The sequence below is a fragment of the Mytilus californianus genome, unplaced genomic scaffold (genome assembly GCF_021869535.1).
Source record: "Mytilus californianus isolate M0D057914Y unplaced genomic scaffold, xbMytCali1.0.p SCAF_3, whole genome shotgun sequence".
NCBI lineage: Eukaryota > Metazoa > Mollusca > Bivalvia > Mytilida > Mytilidae > Mytilus > Mytilus californianus.
Window position 1 is genome coordinate 37,897,203 of NW_026262679.1, and position 27,350 is coordinate 37,924,552.

The 27,350-nt window shown below is 31.7% G+C and overlaps 1 protein-coding gene and 1 long non-coding RNA gene across 2 annotated transcripts; one reads left to right on the top strand and one right to left on the bottom strand.

Annotated features, from left to right (window-relative positions):
* Positions 1 to 3,480: 3,480 nt before the first annotated feature.
* On the bottom strand, positions 3,481 to 9,882 carry LOC127734501 (single Ig IL-1-related receptor-like). The gene is made up of 6 exons (XM_052244405.1): positions 9,744 to 9,882; positions 9,140 to 9,451; positions 6,499 to 6,825; positions 5,984 to 6,130; positions 4,378 to 4,521; positions 3,481 to 3,888 (listed from the first exon to the last, which is right to left on the bottom strand). The coding sequence occupies exons 1-6, from the start codon at positions 9,799 to 9,801 to the stop codon at positions 3,515 to 3,517; spliced, it is 1,362 nt and encodes a 453-aa protein (XP_052100365.1). The 5' UTR covers positions 9,802 to 9,882; the 3' UTR covers positions 3,481 to 3,514.
* A 13,165-nt stretch (positions 9,883 to 23,047) lies between these two features.
* LOC127734509 (uncharacterized) lies at positions 23,048 to 25,664 on the top strand. Its single transcript, XR_007997634.1, has 2 exons — positions 23,048 to 23,208; positions 25,338 to 25,664. It is a non-coding gene; the product is annotated as an uncharacterized LOC127734509 (long non-coding RNA).
* The last annotated feature ends 1,686 nt before the right edge of the window (positions 25,665 to 27,350 follow it).

The following is a 27,350-nucleotide window of genomic DNA, read 5'->3' on the forward strand; positions in this document are numbered from 1 at the left end:
GAAGTAAATTAGACCACAGATAATATGTGTTATAGTAGTCTCAGAGAAGACTAGACTAAAAAACAAAAAAATCAGTTTGAATTTTCTTAACCTGTCAACAGTTGGCGTATGTCAAAGCTTTATAGTTTCGATATGGCAGTTATTTTTATATTTCTGTATCATTTATTCCCATATTTTTATAATTCGCGCGATCGGGCCTATTGAGAGATTGACTTATTGTTTAGGCACCTTTCCATTGTTAATGACTATCCTGTAGTTGTCTATTGTTTATTATACCCCACGCAAAGAGTTGCGGAGGGTATAATGTTTTTGACCCGTCCGTCCGTCTGTCTGTCCGTCCGTCAGTCCGTCAGTCCTATTTCTTGTCATCGCAACTCCTCTCGAACCACACAACAGAATTTCACGAAACCTTTTAAGATAATAAGGACATACTATGTAGTTGTGCATATCGACAGAAAATTACGATTCAATTTTTTTTCTAGGAGTTACGCCCCTTTGAACTTATTTACTTTAATATACTACTGCAACCTTTTGTCATCGCAACTCCTCTAAAACCACACAACAGAATTTCATGAAACCTTTTCAGATAATAAGGACATACAACGTAGATGTGCATATCGACAGGAAATTACGATTCATTTTTTTTTCCAGGAGTTACGCTCCTTTGAACTTATTTGCCAAATATACTACTGCAACCTTTTGTCATCGCAACTCCTCTCAAACCACACAACAGAATTTCATGAAACCTTTTCAGATAATAAGGACATACTACGTAGATGTGCATATCGACAGGAAATTACGATTCAATTTTGTTTCTAGGAGTTACGCCCCTTTGAACTTATTTGCCCAATATACTACTGAAACCTTTTGTCATCGCAACTCCTCTCAAACCACACAACAGAATTTCATGAAACTTTTTCAGATAATAAGGACATACTAAGTAGATGTGCATATCGACAGGAAATTACGATTCAATTTTTTTCCAGGAGTTACGCCCCTTTGAACTTATTTGCCCAATATACTACTGAAACCTTTTGTCATCGCAACTCCTCTCAAACCACACAACAGAATTTCATGAAACTGTGTAGATAATGAGGACATACTATGTAGATGTGCATATTGACAGGAAATTATGATTCAATTTTTTTTTCTGATACAATTTTTTTTTTATTACACTTATTTTATTTCTCCAATGACAATGTGGGGACGTGGGGTATGTGAGCGCGCTCACTAAGGTTCTTTAATTTCTATCGTTGTGTTGCTGTCTTAATATTATATATGATATTTTAAAACGTAATAATACAGTGTTCTCTATATTTAGATTTTTTGAAAAGTAAACAATTCCCAATCCCGTGTTCGGTTTTTTTACCGGATTTCCAAAGAAAAATACCGGTTATTAATTTGGTAGTGTACTGATGGGCGACCGGACGTGCTAGTGCAAAAAAGTGTCCGTGCATTAGCTTGATAACGTTTTGACGAAATCTTTTCAAATTACGATATGTTGTTTCCAGTCAAGTTCGATTTTCACGATTTTAGCTTTTATCGTTGTTGAGTTATAGACCTTTAAGTAGCGAAAAGTGATACTTAGAGCGTTGTCCCTGCAATAACTTGAAAACGCTTTGATAAAATCTTTTCAAAATTAAGATATGTTGTTTCCTTCGACTAAATAAAGATCAAGTTCGATTTTCACGATTTTTAGCTTTTATCTTGTTGAGTTATATACCTTTAAGTAGAGAAAAGTGATACTTTGAGCGTTGTCCGTGCAATGACTTGAAAACGCTTTGACGACATCTGATCAAATTTAGACATGTTATTTCCTGTGACTAAAAGAAAGTCAAGTTCGAATTTCACGAATTCAGCTTTTATTATTGATGAGTTATAGACCGTTATGTAGCGTAAAGTGATACTTAGAGCGTTGTCCATGCGATAGCTTGAAAAGGTTTAGATGAAAATCTTGTGATACTTTGAAGAAACAAGACAACAACCGTTTAACCAACTGCTGATGAAATGTGTGTGTACTTATATACTCTCTTAAATTCCAATACTATGTCACTATTGATAAATAGCAGGTCAAGCTTGATTTTGACTTTTCCATTTCTGAACCCTACATTAATTCATCATTTTTTTTACTTGATCCTGTTTGGGGTCCAGATTTGCAAATATCATTTTCATGCAGGAAAATCGATTTGCTGTCAAACTTACAGCCTCTTGTTCTCTATAGTATATTACCCAGTTCTTTACTTTTAGAGAGAACGAGAGAGAAGATACAAATGGACAACAAAAAATGACAAGCCCAGGAAAACATAATACCATGGCCAAAAAGAAAAACGACAAAAAAGCCTAATTTAAATTAACAAAACTCTATACAGAAAACTAAAGATTGAGCAACACAAACCCCACCAAAATCCGGGGTAATATTATAGAACATTATTCTTTTATTTTTTCCATCATTATTTGCTAATTTAATTATTAAACAAAAATGTGTCCATGGTACACGGATGCCCACTCGTACTATCATTTTCTATGTTCAGTGGTCCGTGAAATTGGAGTCAAAACTCTAATTTGGCATTAAAATTAGAAAGATCATACCATAGGAAACATGTGTACTAAGTTTCAAGTTGATTGGACTTCAACTTCATCAAAAACTACCATGACCAAAAACTTTAACCTGCCCACTCGAACTATCATTTTCTATGTTCAGTGGACCGTAAAATTGGGTTCAAAACTCTAATTTGGCATTAAAATTAGAAAGATCATATCATAGGGAACATGTGTCCTAAGTTTCAAGTTGATTGGACTTCAACTTCATCAAAAACTACCTTGACCAAAAACTTTAACCTGAAGGGGAACGAACGGACGAACGCACAGACCGAAAAACAAAATGGCCCTAGGTGGTGCATAAAAAGAGCTTTTTCTAAAAATGGCAGACTAGGAGGCGTACTAACGAAATTAAAGTTTTACAGTCTTAATTGATCTTATCAAAGTTATGTTAAATATTTGAGGTAGATTTTAAATCAGGTCACGGCGTTAAAATCCTCAAATTTCCAATAAATTATGGACTAACATTTAAAAAAAATAAAGGGGCCTTGGTGGCCGAGTGGTCTAAAAAGTAGTTAAACTACTGTATGACTAGCCTGTCAACACTGATGTTGTGAGTTCTAATCAGGCACTTATTCAGTTGTTGTCGTTGAGTTATGTCTGTCATATATGTGTTTCGTTTTTTTTTGGTCATAAATCGCGCCATTGGTTTTTTTGTTTCAATTGTTTCAAATTTTGTCATGTCGAGGCCTTTTATAGCTGACTTTACTTTGTGTGTTTTGATCTTTGTTGAAGCAGTGACATATAGTAGCTTTAACCCACGTCATTCGGACTTTGGTGGATAGTTGTCTAATTGGGAATCATACCACATCTTTTTTTTACATTATTATACTGAATGTGAATGTGGTGCTTATCTTAATATTTGATTATTCCTTCATTTTTTTTGTCATCAGTTTAATTTAATTAACTAAATCTTTCAAATCATGCTTCGTCTTAACAAAGACGAATTTTCACAACAGTCTGTACGATCTTTCTTTGATTTCTTCGGCATGGCTAATTCTAGTCTTTTCCAGAAAGAGTCTGCAGCCTTTTGATTGGTTCCTTTAGGCCACGTGATATAAGTTACGGATTGTACAATACATTTTAGAGTTTCATCCATTAAACCTTGACAGCTGTCAAATTTATCCAGAAAAATTGGAATTATTTTATGTTTTGATTTACTGTTGATCATTTCAGTATGAGCCACTTCGTATTCAAAAGTGGTATAGCCTCCTTGCAAATATTCTTTGCTGATGATCATTATTGTTCTGCGGCTGTTGGCAATGGCGTCAATTATGTTAGCAGTGATGGCTGAAAAAAATAAATCTTACCCTTTATATCCAGTATGAGATGAAAAGATTTAAAATTTGACAGGGTTTGCTGTGGTGATGCTAGCATTCATATTAAAAATTTCCTATGGAGATATTTTTCATGGGGTTTTGTATTGCTCAGTCTTTCATTTTCTAAGTGATGATTTTTTTGACTGATTATTTATTATATTTCATTTGTCGATTGGGTTGTTTATCCATTTTCGATTTTAAATTTTTAACTGGTCACCTTGCACTGCTATATTTTTCTTAACCAAAGATTTCAAGCAGGTGCTGGTGGTATGGCTTTCTTTTAGTCTCTGTTATATTATTCATTGTCTGTATAGACTCCAGGCGATTAAGAGCTTGAAATAAGTGGTAGACAATTGTCATCTATAGATTTGAAGTGGGTTTGTGTGCTTTTAGTCTCTGACGCATTGATGTATATCCCAGTTTACAACTTTATTTTATTCATAAAGGCTTATTAATTGACCTTTTCCTGGTAAGAAGTCCTTATGATGAATGCACAATTTAAATCCCAGTTGTTTTTCCAATTTAGGGTACAGGTTTTGAAAAACGAATTGGATATCTTCCTCCTCTGACTTAAACGATACAAATGCATCCCACAATTTAGAATCTGAAAAAAAAAATCCACACAAAAAAGTTAATGAACAATTATATAATTTAAAAGAGATACAATTTTCCCCGAGTTTATTTCACATCAGACATTTTCTAAAAGTTTTGTAGCTAAATTACTTAATTTCACAGCATGAAGTTTAGGAATTTATTAATATTTTTGGCGTATTTTCAGATAATTCTAAATGAAAAAACCATTCTAGTGGAATTAAGACTATGCCATTATGTATGTCCTTTGGTGCAAATTTTACAGAAATACGTAATCTTTTCCAATTTTGCTTCAAAATTGCGTTCAACAGCAATGTGTAGCACTACACGCATTTTGATTTAATGGTGAAACGATTGAAAAAGGTTTTACGCGTATATTCTGAAGCTAGCTTGCTGTGTTACGACTCATCTGAGTTTGTGTCGATGTTATTTATTTAAAAGAAAACTAAGAAGGATTTATTCCTGGTTGTTTCTATAAAGTTCAGCAGCAAATGTATCGTGTTTATTCTAATCTACAAGAATAGATATTCACAACTGATCGACATGAAGTATGATGAGAGTCATTATTTGGTCCCTTGAATATCAAAAATAGTATGTTTAGCAAATCCTTTTAAAATCATGTTTATTTTAGAGATAAATGAATTATGATGATATATCATAGCCATTTTAGTGCACACATAATATTTGTGACGCCATAAACATGTGCCAATTGAAATATTAAACCAAAAACATTCATTTTTATATAGATTTTGGTAAACTCAAACACGATCGACATTACCCAAACAGATAATTGAGTCACATCAAGATCTTTGTATGAGACATATAAAGCTTGTTGTAAAATATCTATTCGAGAAATACTGGAGCTCATGATCATATCTAAACATTTATGAAAAAACCTGAAATTTGAAGGCAAATGCACAAATTAAAATTCAGATCCGTTATTATTAACTTAAATTGCACCGAGTATCCAAATTGCAACTATTATGCAAAAAAGCAGAGGAAATCTTATAGGTTTTCTTAGAGACTAAACAATTCGGGTTTTTTATCATTTGACATTAGGCATGTCTTTCCACATAGCTTCATATACATCTATAAAATAAACACAGAATGAAAACTTTTGTCGGTTTCTCAAATGAACGTAGGTGAAAAAAACTGTCAAAATAGGTGCAATTTGGGTACCTTCACGTTAATTGATATCAAGGGGCACATTTGTATTTTCGATCTTTTAACTCAAGGGGTAAAACATAACCTTATTATATGTTCCCTGTTATACAATATAATCTTATTTTGCTTCTGTTTGTTGCTAGGTCAAGAAATTTCAAGAGAGTAGAAATGCTTATGTTAAAAGAAATTGTTAATATGGGAGGGGGGGGGGGGGGGGGGGTCGTGATGTTTTGTTATTACTTTACACCTTTATAAATCTCTTACATGATTATCTGTTATCTGCATTAAAATCTGAATTTCTAAATACTTGCCGTCATCTTCAACCTTCTGAAATCTATGTGCTATTTGCAGTAGAAATATTGGTTTCTTTTTCTTCAGAGTAAGGATCGTTATGATTACCAATACAAGAAGACAACAAATCGAAACGAATATATATGCAATCTTTTTGCCAGTGGAATCTGCAAAGATAAACATTTTGTCTACAGCACGTAACACAATTTTACATTTAAGTATGGAAAATTAATGAGTAAATAAAAATGATTACATTTTAAAGCAGAAAAAGCAAGTTTTAATTTTTCAAAAATTTATTTGAAATACTAGTAAGTGCGTTGGCGTCATTTAAGATGGAACAGAGAAAAATAATAGTGATAAAAAATCAACAAATAAAAAACAAAACACACGAACATGTATATTAAGTTGCTCTTATAAAAGCCATCACATATTTCTTAACATATTTGGAAACATCGTCAAAGAATGCTTACGCGGGTAATTTACGATCGTATGCTTAACCCTAATGCAAAAAAGTGAAATTGTGTAGATATTTTACCTGGTTTGTCATTGTTGATAACTGTTAAATGTGTTGATGTAGTGCTGTTTCCAGTAACCCCAGCTTCGTTTGTTGCCGAACATATATATAGTCCATCATCACTTAATTCCAATTTTTGTATTGTCAGTGATGGATTATTAGGAGTGGCCTTGCTGTATTTAATAATATCAGGTTTAAGGAGTATATAGCTTCCGTTTGATTGATTCAGAAAATACCAACATACATGACTGACAGGACTGGTTTTAGAGGAAACAATACAACCTAAAGTTACAGAACCTCCTATCGTTCCAACATAGCTTGTCTTAGATACTTCTACAGTTAAATCTCCTATAAAAGCGAAAAATAAACTAAAAGGATTTGATCATTTACAAAGAAATTCAATATACAACACATCTTACTTTTTGATTTTACTATTTAACGTCTTATTACACTTACAGGGTTCTCGTAATTCCCAAAAAAGTCTATCTGAAAAGTGACATTAATTTTCTGAGTATATTTATACAAAAATGCAATTTGAACAAGCTGTAGTAGAGTGTTGCAACGAAAACCTTGTTTAGTCCATTTTTTGGTAATATACTTTTGTGCTATGGTCATTTTTGTATTCTTGTCTTTCATTTTTGCTTATGTATTTGTCTATAGAGTGTCTATATGCCCTTTTGTTTTTCTTTGTTGAAATAGTTATTTGTTTTTACAGTGAGTAAGATTATAACACAATGTAGACCGCTGTAACCCAATTTTTGACATTTTTACCCATTATGTCTGGTTTTTTTTGGCTCACACATTGTTGTCAATATAATGGAATTCTATGCGATTGCATACAAGTGAGAGGTTTATAAATTAGCTAGCTATAAAACCAGGTTTAATCCACCATTTTCTACATAAGGAAATGCCTGTACCAAGTCAGGAATATGAAGTTGTTTTCCATTCGTTTGATGTGTTCAAGCTTTCGATTTTGCCTTTTGATAAGGAACTTTCCGTTTTGAATTTTCCTTGGAGTTCGGTAGTTTTGTTATTTTACTATTTGGATTTGAATAGTGATTGACGAATCAAAAGTGAAATATGATAAATAGATAATTATCAACAAAAAACCATTGATTAGATACTAGTAATAATGTGGTTCTAATATACTGAATAAGAACAATCAGAAGAGCAGAATTGTGTTAACAATTCTGATTATAAAAATTATAAATGTTTTAATATAGTAGTAATCTCCCCCAGCACTGGTATAAGTAATTAATGGTAATAACACGAAATGGTTAGTTGAAGCGGTAAAACTTCGACTTGCAGATCAATTTAAGCAAACATGGCTTTCGGAAATTCAAAACACCCCAAAATGTTTGAATTATAAAATCTTCAAGAAAGATTCAACATTTGAAGACTATCTAAAAATACTTCCAAATAAAGATGTTATAACTTTTTGTAAATTTAGGACACTAAATTATAATTTACAAATCGAAAGAGGTCGATGGACAAATGTAGAAAGATCAGAGAGAAAATGCACACTTTGCGACAGATCAGAGATATGAGACGAATATAATTATGTTTTACAATGTCCTGCACTGAAAAATGAAAGGAAACTGTATTTAAGTCACTCAAATATAATAAAACTTGAGAAACTTTTTAACACAAAGAAGATTTCTCTTCTTAAAAGACTGTGTAAACTAATTAAAAAAATCAACGAGAAAATCGGTTCTCCTGTCTAAAGCACACTACAAAGTTGTTTTTTGTTTTTTTTTGTTTTTTTTTGTTTTTTTTTTATATTGTATTTCATACTACAACAATGTTAACTCACCTCTACCATACTATGTATTATTTGTATATTATTTTTGCATGTCATTCTCTGTACCTTTGATTGTATAGGGTTTTAGAGAATAAAGTATTGTATTGTTGTTAATTAAATATTGATTTCGATCAGATGTTTTTTTTTTAATCTACTGGAGAACAGCGATTCCCTCAGTCAAAGTTGTCCATAGTAGTTTTTGGCTTCTCCTGTGGGTCCTGTTTGAAAATGTAGCCTTCCATGTTATCATTCATTATTTAATATTAAGGAATACAAATGTGATCCTTCATAAGAAAAACACAGTAAAGCTCTTCAAATGCTACGTTTGTTATTTTTATTATAAAAAGCGTTATTCCAGTTGTAGACGACATTTCTTGATTGTTAAGTTAAAACATTCCCATAGTACAAGCAACAACAAAAAAATTTCATTATTGAAGCATTCGATAAAAACCATACAAAAGAGCATCAATTTTCAGTGCGGTTTTTTCTTTTAAAAATCATATAAAGTTCATTTGAAAGAAATAAACTGCTTTTTCATTTCAATTACATTCAAAGTAATTCTATTCAAAGGATTTCACGAAAATTTTTACCAGAAATTGTTTAAGATCTTAAAATGTCAGTTTGGACCCGAAAATATTAAAAACTAAAATTGATACGATTGATAGAAACCTCGCCACATTTCATGTGTCTATCCCAAGTCATTAACCTCTTCAGTAATTGTAGTGTATTATATTTTGATGTTTTTCCATGTTGATTGCAGATCTTTGATTCTTTTTGTAAAATTTATTTACAATTCATATAGACTCTGAATGATTTAGAACTTGATCTACATACCAGGATGCAAATTAACTTAATCCATACCTATTACTTTCAACCTGAATTTGTCGATCGAACCTTTGAGTTCGCACATGTACAGTCCTTGGTCGGTAACCTGTAGTTTTTTTATTTTTAGATTGTATCTCCCATGATAAAAATCTCCTACCACTGACAATCTTGGTCTCAAGTTATCCGGAATATCGGGAGCATTTAATTGGTTCTTCCAGGAATAAACAGCTTCATGTGGAGGAGGATTTTTGGCAGGGCCGTACCATGTAATGGTTCCATCTAATGAGCAGTTTAATATGATTGAGGAGTGGACATGTCCTGTAACAGTATATTCAGCTGTAGAAAAGTCTGGAAGTAGAATTTAAATATTTTGTTTTCAAAATTAAACTATATATATATATAAAGAGAGGTAGGTAATATCAATGAGACAGTAACTCAAAAACACCATTTGACCAAAACAAACATACTCTCTCAATGTCAGCGGTAGTAACCGTATTACTGCCTGCATGTTAGTTGTCTTCCATATCACATATAATAACGTACTGGGGCTGTAATTTAACTCTGAAGCAATTGATGTGCATGTTTAACTCACGTTTCAAGTATCTACTTCTTTAAAATGTGGAAACATAACTGTGCTTACCATAAATGTAAGAACAAACTACCACCCAGCTATAGATATACTTGTATTGAATGTCCATTTCTGTTTAAGCAATAACTTCTTATTTCTTATAATAGCCAGTCTTATTTTCTACCTTAAGCGCCCCCCATATATTGATGACTTCCAATGTCACATCCTGTTTATATATAGTCAAGAGCATTTGTACATCGTTATTTATATGCATTTTAGTAAAAAAAAAAACAACAATCAAATGACTCAACACATGAATCAGTAAAACTTATTTTCTTCAGTTAATCACTTTTTTTATATATTCCCTGATGTAATATCTAGACTGGAAACTCTTGAGGGAACAGACTGATCGGAACCAGTTTTCATTTGTGAGAAATTCTCAAAACAAATGTCCTTACAAATTCACTGAATTGAATTACTACCGATATTGCAATGATAATCGTACACTGAACATGTTAATCGGATCGCATTGATCCCTATTGAGCACGAAATAACAGATACCACAGATACAATCAGATGTACATCTTGTCTTGACTTTGGCAGTTTTGACAGTAAAGGTCGGTTGAGAACAAAACATGTATTTCTAGGTTAATGACAGATCTGCGATAGTCCTTGTTACAAAAGACTGCATGGATACCCCATAACCTTTCTTTTCTATGGATAGCTTTTCTGTGAATATATTTCACACTTGTGCTAAAGTTTACAGTGTTATAGCTACTAATTTTTTATATGCTATCCATGCTAGGAAAGGAGAGAGTAGTGATAAAATGTATTTTGATTCACTTCATGTTTCTTCATTTAAATTAACATAACAATACACAAATCATTTAGCATTATTTTAGAAACAAAGAGATGTCTAAATAAGGAACCGAACTTCTTTGAACTCATCTTTGTTTTGTATTTTATAGTTTTAAATGTTCCGAGTTAAACACTTTACGTGCACATGACTATACAATTTGTATTTCCTGTAGTACGAGTGGTATTGTCATACGATAAGATGCAGTCGCTTAATGACCTTTTGAAGAAAAGTGAATGATCGATGTTTTTTTTCTCTCGAAAAATGCAACACGCCATTTCTTTAATTTTAAATTTATTGTGAATGGTACAACTCTAACATCAGAAAAATTGTTTCATAGCACGTCATATTGCATCTTCATACTTTAATCTATTATGAATAGTGCAAATTCAAGGTTAATACGAAAACATATATCAATAGACACAGATTTTTACACTAAGTTCCCTTTGTTAAAGAAATATCAAAATGAGGATCTAGCTAGGAAGCCTCAACAACCCTTCCGATTAACAAATACAATAGGAAGTAGACAATGCTAATATACACTTATGATTGTTTTCTGTACACTACTATTCCCCATGCACAACTGAAAGTTCGAATACATCGTCACATCCACACAAATTAGAATCAAAGTTTCTTTCTCGTTTTAGGTCATGAACAATGTTATTTTGTAAAGAACAGCACTGATTCCAAAAACTAATACTACGAAGATGATATAATTAAAATGCTTGACTTTTTGATCGATAACATTCTTTGTGAGTTTGGGGGATTGATATTTTAAAAGACGTCGTTATTCCAATGGGTACTAAATTTGCAATAATTCTTTCCGACTTGTTTATATACGAATACGAGGCAGAACTCTTACAAAACCTTCTTAAACACGAAAAGAAAAAGAACATTTTGCAAAGTCCTTTCATTTCACTTTCTCACTTTTAGATACATGTATACTGATGATTTCCTGTTACTCAATAGCCCACATTTCTGTGAATGTTTGCATCTCATACATCCCATTGAATTTGAAAGGATAATACCGAACCTAGAAGGTCTGCTTCATATCTTGATCTTTTTCGCGATATTGACACAGATGGACGACTTCAAACTAGAATTTATGACAAATGTGACGATTCCAACTTTCCAATTATAAACTAACCTTTACTCTGCAGTAACATACACTAAAACCCAGAAAATTAAAGCGAAAGAAGCAACGAGCAGTTTACCTCGAAAAAAGAGTATTTATATTGCAGCACGTCTTAACATCATAAATAGAATCGTTTGAATAACATTTTAGTTTAAATTCAATGAGAACTTCATTAGTTTATAAGTGGGTGGTTTACTCATAACAATATAAAAATAAGTGGTATGATAGCCAATAACAGCTGTATAGTCTTCATAAGACTCACCATGCGCGCTCGAATCAAAACAGTTATAAAGCCAAATCAAATATAACGAAGTTGAAGATCATCAATAGCCGAAAATTCCGAAAAATTATAAACCATACCCAAAGAACACGGGAAACAATATCTATACATTTCAATGTCACTCATTGACCCTTCAATAATAGTAATAGTCCATAATACTCAGACATAAAAGGATCCCAGTTAAAAAATGTGAAACGAGTAACATCTGGATTAAGTCATTAGCAGAAAGGTAATATTTATTTAGGAAGACAAAACAGCATTATTCTAGAAGGCTTATGACTTAAATAAAATCGGTCAATATACTGTAGGGATTAACCATGTTAGGAATCTGATGTTCAGTAGTTGTCGTTTGTTGATGTGGTTCATAAGTGTTTCTCGTTTCTCGTTTTTTATATAGATTAGACCGTTGGTTTTCCCGTTTGAATGGTTTTACACTAGTAATTTTTTGGGGCCCTTTATAGCTTACTGTTCGGTGTGAGCCAAGGCTCCGTGTTGAAGACCGTACTGTGAACTATAATGGTTTACTTTTATAAATTTTGACTTAGATGGAGAGTTGGCTCATTGGCACTCATACCACATCTTCTTATATCTATTGTAAGTGTTCTAACTGTTTTGATTATAATAACAGTTCAATTATCCTCTCTTGAAATGTAATTGATGAATCTGACTTTCCTTTCAGCATGTAATCGTGATTACTTTGAAATAACTTAGTTTTCTATGTGGTATATTGTTGAATTGTTTTTCCTTTCGTTGTTTGTCTTTTAGCCTTAGTGGTGCCTGTCTTTATCGACTTGTTAGTTTGATTACTCGACTTGGTTTTTCTTCTTCAATTTGAAATTAATCAAAGATTGAAAAATGTACATACAGAACAATAAGTAATGATTCTTTTGAAGACACATATCCTGCATGGATGCGTTTGTTTATAATCGTAACCATTCCACTGCTAAAAGTTCATAAATATATAAAACACCTGTCTAATTAGCCAGACTTATCAAACAGGTACAATTAACTTTCCATGGTAACAAAAAATAATAATCGCAACATCGTTTTCACAGAGATATATCCTTGTGTGATTTCTATAGGTTAAATGATAAAAGTATTTTTTTCTACTTGTAGAAACTATCTTTAATCGTATTTTAGTCTCATAAAAAGAAAAAGAAAAAAAAAGAAATAGTTTTATTGTTTATAATATTTTATTCTGATACTCTGAGTTATCATTGTCTTAAACGATTTATGAAATAAACGGAAATTAACAAAATCCCATATTTCAATTTAAACGTTATAGTTTTGTTTTTATTCTATTGAATTTGTTACACATAGTCAATCAATAGATTGAAAACTAATGTGTATGGAACGCCACAGCTGTCTTATGTGGTACTCTGATATAACGTTATGTTGTTTTATCATTACTTGATGATATTTTGTCTTTACATAATATGGTTATGACATTACATAATATGGTTATGACATTACATAATGATGTTTGATATAACTTAATATGGAATAGTCATTACTTAATGATATTTCGATTTTACGTGATATGGTTTCGTTTTGACTTGATATGGTTTTTTCATTACTTAATATGGTTTTGTCATAACTCGATGTGATTTCATCATTATGTTTATTTAATGTGGTTGTGTCATTTGGCAATGTGGTTTTAACATTACTTGATGTGTATGTGGCTTAACGTTGTGTATTTGTCTCATTACATGATGTGGTTTTTTTATTTCGTAATGATGATTTGCCAATTCTTTATATGGCTTTAACATTACATAATGATGGTTCAAAATTTGACGATTTTACACAACATGATGTGTTTGTTCCTGTATTTGATGTGGTCCTGTCATTCTTTGATGTGTTTATCACATTACTTGATGAGGTAAAGCCACGTGACCATTTTGGAAAAAATTAGTTCTATTTTTAGACCGATTTCCATATGTCCTTTGTTTAATGTGCTTCGGATGAGTGTCGCTATCCATTGAGTTAAAGTTCTAATTAAAGTTCGAGTTGTTGTTCAGAGTTATTTGGTATGAAAAAGGGGATCGGCAGAAAAAAATAAGAAAAAAAGTACAAAACAAATATCAATATTTCGGACATAAGGGGGCTATCTTCAAACCACTTGGTCCTGCCGTTTTTTCCCTTAGTTCTCAAATGGAAGCAGTATTACAATAAATTCGAGAAGAATTCCACGGAACCCTCTGTCTCGCCTGAGATTGCTGCTGTCATTGTAAAAGTGTAATGTTGACTGTAAAACGTCCATTGATCGGTAAAAAACAAAATTAATAAAAAATGATTTTTCTGTACATGCTTTATCTCGATATAGAAGATTAACTCCTATACAAGTTTTATAACATTTCATGGAGGTTTACAAATTTATCATGACAAAATAGTTTAATTTGGTAATATTTAATGCAAATCAAACTTATATAAAAATAAGAAGATGTGGTATGATTGCTAATGAGACAACACTCCACAACATATCAAATGACGCAGCAGTTTATAACTATATGTCACTGTATGTTGTTGAAGACAATGAGCAAAATCCATTCCGCATAGTAAGCTATAAAGGGTCTAGAAATGACAAATGTAAAAACAGTTCAAACGAGTAACATAACAATCTAAATAATGAAGACGCCGACGACGGAATATAGGTTTGTTGTGTCTCACTTCCGCGACATTAATAGCACAGGCATCACACACATCAAATGACATGTACTTTATTGTCAACAAATGAGACACTTTAAATCAACTCACACTAAAGTTACAGGGAAATGGGGGGATCGGACTAAGCGACAAAGCATCAATTCTATAAAATAAGAATTCTCCGATTTTTTTTAAGCGAGTATTATCATTTGAACATGTACGAATATCAATCTTTTAATATATATTTTTATAAATTCCATTCTCTGATATACCTCGCACTAAATTGAAAAAAAAAACTAAACTTTTTGGTATATCTGTTTCACAAGTGACAACGGATATGTTGCAGTTGTCGTAACCGCAATCCCGTCCTCTTTTCCTCGAATGTGACCAAATCCCTGGGTTTGTACTTTCACGAATAACACGACGGGTGCCACACGTTGAAAAGGATCTGCTTACTAGTCCGGAGCACCCGAGATCACCCTAGGATTTTGATGGATTTATATTGCTCAGTCATACCGATCTATAGAGTTAAGCCAATTGCATCTGATTTTTACAGTTTATTCTTGTGTTGTGCTTTTACACCATTCACCCATGGTAGGGTTAGGGTTTAGCGCTCACAGACATGTTTAACTCCGCCACGTGCACATTCTTTATGTGCCTGGCCCAAGTCAGGAGCCTGTAATTCAATTGTTGTCGTTGTTTCATGTGCGTCATATTTGTTTTTCGTAAGTTGTTTAGTTATTAGTTACGGGTGCCTGCATGTATAATTGCTTTCATCCACTGCATTTAAACTCTGGTGGAAAGTTGTCTCATTGGCAATCACATCACATCTAACTTAATTTCGATTTCTATGTGGCGTTTTGTATACTGTAACATTGTTTATCTTTTGTACGCATACCCCTAAACCCTTTTTTCGGAAGCCCGATCAAAAGCCCTTGATCCGCGAAAGAAAATTTAAATACGAACTCGTATTAGATAACTCCAATTTCAACTTGAAATCTTAATTCTAATGAGACTCAAATTCAAAGTCTAACTCGAAGTCTACCTCAAAAGGTAACTCAAACTCGAAGTTCAACTCGAAACTCAATGCTAAATCGAACTTTAATTCTAATTATGACTTAAATTTTTACTCGAAATCGAAAATTATTCGAAGTTTAAATCGAAGACTAACTCAAAGTTTAATTCGAACAGTAACCCGAACTTTAATTTGAACTCCAACTCGATGGATTGCCACACTCATCCGAGGCAAATAAAACATGGAAATCTAACAAGTTTTTCCCAAAAAGTCACGTGGTTTTACCTCATCAAGTAATGTGATAACCACATCAAAGAATGACAGGACCACATCAAAAACTAGAACGAACACATCATGTAGTGTAAAATCGTCAAATTTTGTAACATCATTATGTAATTTTAAAGCCATATAAGGAACTGGCAAATCATCATTACGAAATAACAAAACCATATCATGTAATGAAACAGCTACATTACGTTCAGCCACATACACATCAAGTAATGTTTAAACCATATTGCTTAATAACACAACCACATTAAATAATGGTGAAACCACATCGAGTTACGACAAAACCATATTAAGTAATGACAGAACTATATCAAGTCCTTACGAAACCATATCATGTAATATCGAAATATCATTAAGTAATGACTATTCCATATTGAGTAATTCCAAACATCATTACGTAATGTCAAAACCATATTATGTAAAGACTAAATATCATAAAGTAATAATAATACAACATAAAGTAATATCAGAATACCATATAAGACAGCTGTGGCGTTCCATAAATGTGTAATGTGAAACACGTAGAACTAAAACTTGGCAATCTATGGAATTTTTTTATGACATTATAAAATGTATGTATCACAGAAACCTGTGTAAAAATAGACCTACACAGGACTAACCTATTTAAATAAAATATAGGAGCAAAACAAGGGGATCTTCTTAGTCCCTGCCTCTTTAACATATATTTAAATGATTTGCCAAACTATTTTGACAAAAAATGTGACCCAGTACTATTGAACACACACCCCTTAAATATTTCAATGTATGCTGATGAGGTAGTTCTTTTATTATCATCTGAGCAAGGACATCAAAATTTTGTTAATAAATTATTTGAATATATAATAGATTGGGAAATGACAGTTAACACCAAAAAGACCAAGGTTCTTGTATTTAACAAATCAGGACGGCATAAGCATATTACAATGGCCTTAGGAAACCAGACTTTAGAATGTGTACAGAACAACACATACTTAGGAATAAAATTTTTCAGCATCTGAGAGCCTCCAACAGGCAAAGAAAGAGCTGAATAATAAAGGAATGAAAGCCTATTCCAAATTAAGGAGGATTTTTATAATGGAAAGCCCAAAACCTAGTACTACATATTTATAACCATACAATCCGACCCATCTTGTTGTATGGATCTGAAATTTGGGGTTACATACAACCTAAGAAACAAAAACATATGGATAACTTTATTTCTGAAGAAACAGATGATCTTGTACTAGAGAAAATCCATAATAAACTTTGAAAATTTCCACTTGGAGTTAACATAAAAACATCAAATGTTTAAACCATATTTAAGAACAAATTAAAAAAGACAGGCAAATAATTACAAGATTTAGAACTAGCTGTCATGACCTTGAAATTGAAAGAGGAAGGTATATTGTTATAAAAGCTGAAAACAGAAAGTGTAAGCTATGGAAGAATGCAGTTGAAGATGAACTACATTTTCTTTTAAAATGTCCTATTCTGAAAGATACAAGATCTCATCATCTATCTAATTTAATTCTTAGATTTAAATTTTTTTTACAGATATCTGATGAGATGAAATTTGTTTGGATTCTTTCTTCTGAAGATTTGTTTGTTACTTCAAACTTATATAAATTAGTGCACTCCCTATTTGAAGAACGAAAGAAACTCCTAGAAATTTGAAAAATTAAAAAATTAAAAAATCGATCAGGAGTTGTTTTCCATAGGCCACGGTCTATAAATTTATTAAGAAAACATATTTTCTCCAGGTCACAGTGGCTTCTAAAAGACTTGATGTTTTGTCAATGACATTGTTTATACAATGTTAATTTGTGTAAATGTGTATACAAGTTTTTTGTTTAAATGTACTTATACAATCACTCTATTCATTCTAATCATTTACTGTGTATTATTGTGTAATAATTCATTTGATAATATTGCTCAAATTTTGGGCACCATGATTGGTTGATAAAAAATATCGTACCTTATCTTATCTTAACTAATAAGACAATTTCTTAGGGGGAAATGGGAGGGGGAATCGTATATAATTCGTATACGTCATATAATTAATAATTATCCAAACATTTTGTATTATTTATAATTTCTTGAATATTTGTCTGAATTCCTGAGCCTCTTCATGGGGTTTTTGATTATGTGATTACTTGGCCGTTTTTTTTTAAGTGATTATTCGATTACCAGACCAAATATTTCATGATTATTTGATTATTTGATTATCTTTATCAAATACCTTATTAGAATTAGGATGACTCTTTAAGTAAAGATCTTCTGTTTGCATGTCATTTGTGGTGGTATTAGTAATATTTTGTAAATAGATTTCAATAGTGTACAGCAGTTATTAAAAACTATATTGCCGATTCATTCGAGAAAGAACCTTTTCAATCTGCTGTGTTTTGAAGAGAAAAGAGAAAATTTCTGTTCAAGGACTACGGAATTGTGTGATCAGTTAACTCCTAGAACAAAAGTGAAAATAATCCTTGTACTTGTAAAAAGTTTGTTAAAGAACAATACATCGATACAAAGTATTTTCGTGGGGGATATTTCTTTTATTTCCAGAGAAGCGGTCAAAAAAGACATTATTTAAGTACCTACAAGAAGTAGAGAGCAAGTGAGTGTATGTAAGACATAAAGTCATGTGCTATTAAAGTTGACAATTAGAACAAAAAATGAAATAGACAGTTGAAACAAAGTTATGACAATCTTTTAAGGCATAAAATACAGTAGCAAGGACAGATAATGATTCATCCAAATTTAACGCGTTGTTTTGACAACTGTTGTTATTGATAATCATTCAAAATTCGCGGAAAAGTCACTAACTAACGTCATAAAATCGGTAACGTGGATTTACAAAGGAAAACGGACATGAGGTTTATTTAATTACTCGAAATCTACTTCGGCCAAGTTCGGGGGCATAAAATTTGAGGCAAATAAGTCTATTCCTAAACTTTCCTATCATCAATCAATTTGTATAGCGTTTAAATATTGACTTGGTTTCAAAATCATAAGGAAAAAATCCAACGAGGGATCTTTTGTGTATCGCATGTATGTATTCATGTATTGTTAAAACATTTGAGCAATGCAGGGGGAAGTAAAAACATATAAACTCATGCGAACTCCAGCATGAATATCTCGAAAAGTAAGTCATGAAGGTTTATTTTTTTGGCATATTTCGATAGTGCATATCAAAATTGACTTGGTTTCAAAATCTTAAGGAAAAAAACCAACGAGGGATCTTTTGTGTATCGCATGTATGTAGTCGTGTATTGTTAAAACATTTGAGCAATGCAGGGGGAAGTAAAAACATATAAACTCATGCGAACAAAATCTTGTTAATATTTCTTATTAATTAAATGCAGCATTATATCAACTACAAGGCTGTCATTGGTCAAGTGACTGGAGATCGAAGGAAATGTTGACTGCTGATGACATTAAAATAATGAAATGTCGTCATGTAATTATAATCAAGATGGTCGATTTGTTTGGGACATTTTTAAAACGATAATGTTGGTAAAATTTTGCTGAATTTGAAAAAAAATACTGAAGAATCGGAAATGGTATCTCATTCGTAAAAAACACTATTTGATTATAATTGGTTTTCAATGCACTCCTATCCTCAACTTTATTTCATGATTTTCGCTGCATAAAATTTTATTTTGAGACTCTAAGACAAAATAAATAAAAACATGAGAAACATTTTCTATTGATTAGGGATCAACCAAACAACACATGCTATTTAAAGCTATTGACTGAATATAAAAACATGCCATACAAAATTGATAATGATAACAACATGCATTTCATGCAAATCGAATTGCGGACTTTGTTTAAGTGTAATTTTCAAGAATAATAGAAAATTTCTACTAAAAGCCTTCTATGCATTAACGCTATAAATATTGATAAATAAAAGAGGAAATCATGATACAAATTGGATACTACTAGTAATAAACGATCAAATACTAACATTGTTTTGGGGTTTGATATATTGATATTCTAGTAGGCAGTTGGTATTACAATGGGTACGAATTGTGCACCAGAACTAGCCGTCTGGTTTCTGTACTCTTATGAAACAGAATGCATACAGAACTTTCTCAATGAAAAAAAAGAAGAAAAAGCATCTTACAAAATTCTTTAATTTCACTTTCAGATATATTGATGATGTCCTCTCACTTAATAACCCATATTTGAAAAGGTGATTACATCTCATATATCCCAGTGAACTTAATAATATAGATACTACCGAAAGTAGAAAGTCTTCTTCATATCTTCATCTTTTCCTCGATATTGACACTAATGGACGACTTCACACTAGAATCTATGATTTCAACTATCAAATTGTCTACTCCCTATTTCTCAGCAGTATCATAACCTCTGTTACGTTGTATGGCGTTTTACATATCTCAGTTGATACGTCGCGCGCGTACATGTTCACATTATGCGGACTTCGTTAACCGAGGTGTTCTCCTTACACAAAAATTGCTCAAACAAAGTCATAAGGAAGAACGTATGAAATCGACAAGTCATATGTTTTACGGTCACCATTACGAATTGGTATATCGATAAACTGTGTCTGTGTCTCAATACATATCGACACGTTTTCGTGGTGTCAGATCTTTAGAGACCAGTATGACTTCTATTACTCTTTATTTTAGGTCCTTTTTTGAATTTAGCTTTTATGTTTTCATGAATGAATGAATTTCCAAGCCTTAATCAATGAGCCTTCTGAAAGATAACCCAGGAAAATCCTTCAAATACTACTTATGTTCCGAACAGCATTTTTAAAAATTGTGGACGTCATTGTCTTTAAACACTCGATAGTATGAAGCAAGTACAAGAAGACTACATTATTGAAACAAACTCCAAATAAAATAGGTGTAAATTTATAGTGTTATTTATTTTCTCAAAACACCATTAAGTCTATTTAAGAAAGCAACTAACTGCTTCATGATCCTTATATTTACGCTGCATAGTGTAAATTTGGCCTGTATACTTTGGCATTGATCTTGTTTCAATATTTTTGTGCAACCATTGTTTGATTGCATAGGCTAGTTAAGTAAATAAACTCACCGTAGATACCAGGATTAAAACTTTGTACGCCAGACGCGCGTTACGTCTACAAAATACTCATCAGTGACTCTCGATTTAAAAAAGTTAAACAGGTCAAATGAATAACGAAGTTGAAGAGCATTATGTTTAGTCCTTTCATATAATCCATACAATGTCACTGCTATGCAACGGCCATTATTATCAGTTGCTTACCGAGGTACGTGAGAGTCTGACTGAATCTCAGGACAAAAAAAATACTCGATATCCATAGCCAGTGTGTGTTTTATATAAACACTGCAGTAGACTCCCCTCGAGAACGAAAAAGTACAAGTAAAAACTATTAAAGACAAGAATCCAATTGAAGTTTGGCTTTTAAACACAAGAGCTTCATGACTAAAAAAAAATCAACGTGAGACATCCTTGACAAGGACCTGAACTCTTATATATGTATATGTATATAATATACTGAAGTTCAAAAGTGAGTCAATCACCAGCTACGTTTATAACCTAATGTTATCCAGCAAAATCAGTCCAAGCGTATTGCTAATTTCTGGCCCAGAATTGATTAAATGTACCCCCATTTTTATATTGATTCCTGCACCAATAGCAATTGTTATAGAATGGTTTACTTACTGATGAAATTCTGAGTCTGTGGTTGATAATTAAAAAGGAGGAAGGACAGGGCCAGTGCGACTCAATACTTTACCATGATCTGATTTTAATAACATGATGTAATGTAAAAGGTCCATTAAGAACAATCAATATGATGAACAATTTTCAATTTGGTCTTAGTTGGTACGTGTTCTTTGTCAATTTAAGGGCTAGGGCTTTATTCTAAAAAAAGGGTAGGTTACTACAAATCATAGTGAACAGCAGCTTACAACTTGAAATTTACCTAATTTTCACCAAATTACGAAACAACTTTTTTCCTGAATGCCCGTTGCAGAAAAGGGTGTGCTCGAGTCTGAGACAATAGATAAAGACTGGAAATTTCAATATGAAAAAAAAAGGAATTATGAAATCTGTTTTACGATGCCACATTTCTTTTGACTATATCAAGTCGCAGTAAATCATTGTATTATATTTCATATTGGTAAAAGTATTTAAACATAGCTCACAATTGTTGTAATGGTGATATTTGTTATGAAATTATTTCGTGAGTTGTGATAAAGGATCTAATATTGTACTAGTTCAAAAAAGGGAACAACCTGTACGAATGCGTTTTGTTTTAATAGAAGGCAAATTCTACACTTAGCCAAACTGTCTTTGTTAAAAAAGCCAAATACTTATGTATATAATTAAAAAAAACATCATAATTTACACTGCCTTTTACATTTATTATCAAATCATCGAATGTTTACCTACAGAAAATGACGAAACAAACTAGCTATAGGAACTGTGCATATTAATAATTCCTGTAGCTAGTTACCACTTGGGCTAGCATATTATACACTGTCATTCTAGAACAAAGCAGGTATATTCATTTGATACTGACACATCAGCGTTTTGAATATATATGATATAATTGCTACTGGAGGTTAAGCACCCGTCAATAAACAAATTAGTCATAATGCATAGGTCAAGAGATTCGTAGTACAACATTACATCATTGAACGTACCGAGATCGGATAATGGTGGCATTCTTTCCGCTCATCATTCAATTTAACGTGCCTATTCAAAAAACCTCATTAGAGCGACAGACGGAAGTACATTTTGAACAGTGGGAAAGCCACACGTCAGTTCTGCGCCTCCTTCCATATGACGTAACGGACAAGAATTCAAGGGCGACAATCGCGATTTTTACATAGACGGCGACAGTATCGCACCATCTCGGTAATTTGTTTACATCGTGTACGTTTGATTTTTCAAGAAATTTATTATTAAAGACAATTAAACTTGCATCATTTCATCATCAATTAGTTATATAGGTAAGTTTAACAGGTGACCATGCTATTTTTTCTTCTTAGGAGATTTTATTTTACAAGAAATAAACATCTGAAAATGGCAAGTGACGTTGTTGTTTTGGAAGATAAAAATATGGCGGGTGTTTTCCCCTTCTGAAAATAACTGACACATTTGCATCCTAATGGCTATTTAAATATAAAATGACCAAAAATAGTATCTATGATGATTGGAGTCCCTAAATATTTGCATAATTACCCATCACTCCGTGTCAAATTGCAACTGAGGCTGCGAAAGGGAAGCACATAAATCGACGCCATTTTTCAACAGATCCACATGAATAGTAGGTTTCTGTGCTCACAAAATCCTAGTAATATTCTTTTAATGGTTAGTAGAAAGATATGAACAATATCCATAACAAAATTTTATTGATCAGATCGGTTTATGCCAAATTATGGCTATATATTTGCCCCTTTTTCGAAGCTGAAATTTCCACGCCCCTTTCCCAGCGTGAGACTTCAATTTTAAATAAAACTTTAATTTTGGCCTGTCAATGATAGCATTTATATTTTAGTTTAATTATTACGGTTGTGTAAAGCATTTGTGATAATTTGTTTGATTCTCTCGAATAGTAAACAGGTTAGTTCAATGAGTGTGTGACAAAAAAAAAAATAACAACAGAATAGAGTACTATGGCTAAAAGTATAAAGAATAGAGAAAAATTGACTAAAAAATATAAGGAATAGAGAATAATGTTGTGCTAATTTATTGAGAAAAGAGAATGATGGGTAAAAAGTATAAAGAATAGAAACAAATGACCTTAAAGATTTGATAATATAGAAATGGAGGACACCCCATCCAGACCCTTGTTTATGTGAACAACAGTACCATTTTTTTGTTAAATAATGCATATATGGTCATGAAAAATATTTTGAACAGATTTCAGGTATATGAAATATTAAGCAGAAGGAAAGTATCAGTTCTGCCCCTCCTTCCATGCTAAAAAAACACAAATTATATGTGCATGATTGATTGTTGATTTTTAACGCCACAGTATTGGCAAGGTATGTGTTGTGGCCAGGTTTTATTGGTGGTGGATGCCTGATTGCTCATATATTTTATAGTACAGCTCGAAGAATGCCCTCAGATTTGAGGGTATCTCAAATTTCACAACTGATTAGCTTCACAGTTTGAAGTCCTTGTAATTTATATATCACTCTTCCCAATAAACCATGGAAGTATTATATTGACATGAATAAACTGACCACAGATGTAACACATAGGTTATCTGATAAGAAAGTCAACATTTTGCCATTTTCTGTCTTTACTTGAAATATAAATATAAATATTCTTCATAAGATTTAGACAATCTAGTCAGTGTTTTTTTTCATTAATCATGTTCAGATACAGTTAAAGGAATGTAATATGAAGTTATGATTTTTTTTTTTTATTAATTTTCCATTTTTTTTTAAATTTAGAATAGACCCATAATCTGTTGTCATTTTGAAGATTAATTTTCATTAGAAATGAATATTCTTAGTAATTTTCACATTTATTTTGATAAAATGTCATTTAATGATAAAAGGAAATTTCCTAAATATTTAAAAGAAATTCTTAATAGAATATTCATTAGGCAAAGACAATTTGGAAAAAGAACCCTCCTTTTTATACACCCGTTTATGAGAGGTACAAATGTATTATGGTATACCGTTGTCCATCTGTCTGTCTGTCCGTCCGTCATAGATAACCACAGACCTTTGATTACAGCAATCCTAGTTCAGATAACTTGCACAAGGAGAGTTTGAATTCTCAACCTGAATGCAGACTTACTTGTGCATTTACTTTATATTTTGCTCTCATACTGATATTTTGTTTGTAATTATGACGTTTACTTACATTTAATATCATAAAATATATATTAATATCTATTAAACAGATTGATATGTTATTATAGTGATGAATTTAACTTTAACATGTTAAGATACTGAATTAAATGAATAAATAAATTGGAAAATTTCTTTGAACATATGTTGCTGTATATGATTTTGACCTTTTCTTATCAGACATATCATATAAAGTCATTAAAATAAATTATTTATTTACATCAAAAGTCTAAATTTTTTTGTTTTTTTTTATTGAAGCTTATATACATACTTTTGATTATTTAAGATTAAAATAAGAATAATTTCAATTTCAAAAAAATAATAACAAATATCTAAAAACAAACTTAAGTATACCGGTATACATTATGGGATTTTCTCATGATTGAAGGCTTTAGTGTAGCATAATTATCCACTCCATTTGATTTTTTGGGGATAGTTGTCTCATTGGCAATTATTTCACATCTGATTAGTTTTACATTAGTGAAATTAGAAACATTCAATTTAAATTAAAACTTGGACCACATAAGAATCAGTAGACAATTAAAATGTAAATTATAATTTCATATGACAACTCTAGAGAAGTTGGGAAATTATTTTCATTTAATATCATATGCATAAATTATATATTTACAGATACATGTAACAATAGAAATAAGGAATAAAGAAGAGCAGGAAACATTTCCATTTTGAGGATTTATGGAACAGAGGACTTTTTTGACTTGTTTTTACTTTAACTTGGACTTTTTAACAATAATTATGCTTCTTAAATTTTAAACTTTATTGTTATGTGTTTTTTTTTTTTTTAACTTTCAAAGTATTTAAGTTGTATTAAATTTTGTTTATTTGATTGAAGCTTATTTACTTATAATTATTTAAGATATCATTTACACATGTTTCATTTTAACATTATTTTTATGCATTTGTATTTATTTATCTTTTAATAAACTTTTTTTTTCTTAACATTTTTATATATACAAAGTGAAACAAAGTGAAACACCATAATCATTTTATATTGATGACATGGGGTAGATGAACATAAGACAATGCTGCTGCTATACAATACAACATTCATAGATGCAAAGCAAGCACATTAGCCATATACATGTATGTACTGTAGTATTTGAGACATAAAAAAATATCAAAGATGTAAAAGGTCTACTTTAATGATTTATTAGGTGTGAAGGACTTAAACGGAGTGGTTTTAGAATAGTTCACTTCTCCCAGAGGTATCCTTGATGTCTCTCTAGTGGCCTCTCATGACATGACTTTTCACTGTTATATGCTTCCAGGGAGATTTTGAAGTGTGGTGACCCCTGCACCTAAATAAATCATTTTCAGCAGATACATTTCTCTGTTTTCAGACTATTTGATGAAAAGTTTAAACTAAAATTCAAATTAGAAAAATGAAAACTGAGCAACTTGAACCCACAAAATACAGATGATCTCAGGTGCTCTGGAAGAGTAAGCAGAACCTGCTCCATGTGTAGTATTTAGAATGAGATGCCTAGGTGCCCTTTTCCTATATGTAATCACATGATTTTGCAAATTATTGTGTGCTTTTATTATTGCAAATTTGAAGAATGGAATAAAATGTGTAAAAAGTATTGCTTTTGCAGAAAAATCAGCACACAGATATAGGAATGGTATATATGTATTTGATTTAAGTATAGATCCTGTGTCCAAGCTTTGTTTTCTTGTAATAAGCTTGGACATCATCTGAGGATTTGCATTTTAATCAGATTAAAAGGTATCAGAATGTAATTTATTATTTAGATACTCACCCACTCACATTATTGCAGTAATAAAAAATTTGCTATCCTTTCTGAATTTACAGTACCTAAAATTTCCATCATAATAGACCTCGAAAAAGATTAGTGTGAAATAAAAGTTGTGGGTCGAAAAATTAATATCAACGCAACAAAACAGGATCACCAAAAATCAGAGTGAGACATTCATATGCCATCTTCAAAGCAGACCTCAGAAGCAATATAGCTTTTTTTAATGCTCTTAATGGTCATATAGCTCTCACTTGTATTAAGACTTGTATGTACTAGGCATTGAGCATACCTGTTGAAGGTTAATCCAGGAAAGCCCTTGGATGCATTCAATTTAAAATATTTTTTTTTCATTTTCAATGAAGGAATAGTGTAATTAATGAATGCTATATTTGAAAAATACCATAGTTAATGTTAAATTCTTCAGCAGCAGCATATCTGGGTTGAACTATAAGTTGTTTTTAAAAGAAACCCATATTGACATGATTGACAATTGATGGAGGATGATAATTATAGGTAACAGTTTTAGCCTTCAACAATTTGCAAACCAATTTGTCAAGTATAAAGGACCTTATAAAACAGCATGTGATAAAAATTCTAAATCCAGAACTAATGATAAAATAAATACAGCTACTATATATATATATATATATGGAAGAAAAACAAATTTGATGATAATGGCCACTAAACTTTTTCAAAACATTTTTTTAAGAACATGCACACACTTTGAAAACACAATAACAAATATTTGTTACCAGGGCCCAGACACACTTAAACATGAATGGTTAGTGTACAACAGGTTCCTTGATAAGGACAGGCAAAATACAAATGTTTGTGTGTTAACTTCCCACTTGCATAGTAGTTTTATTTA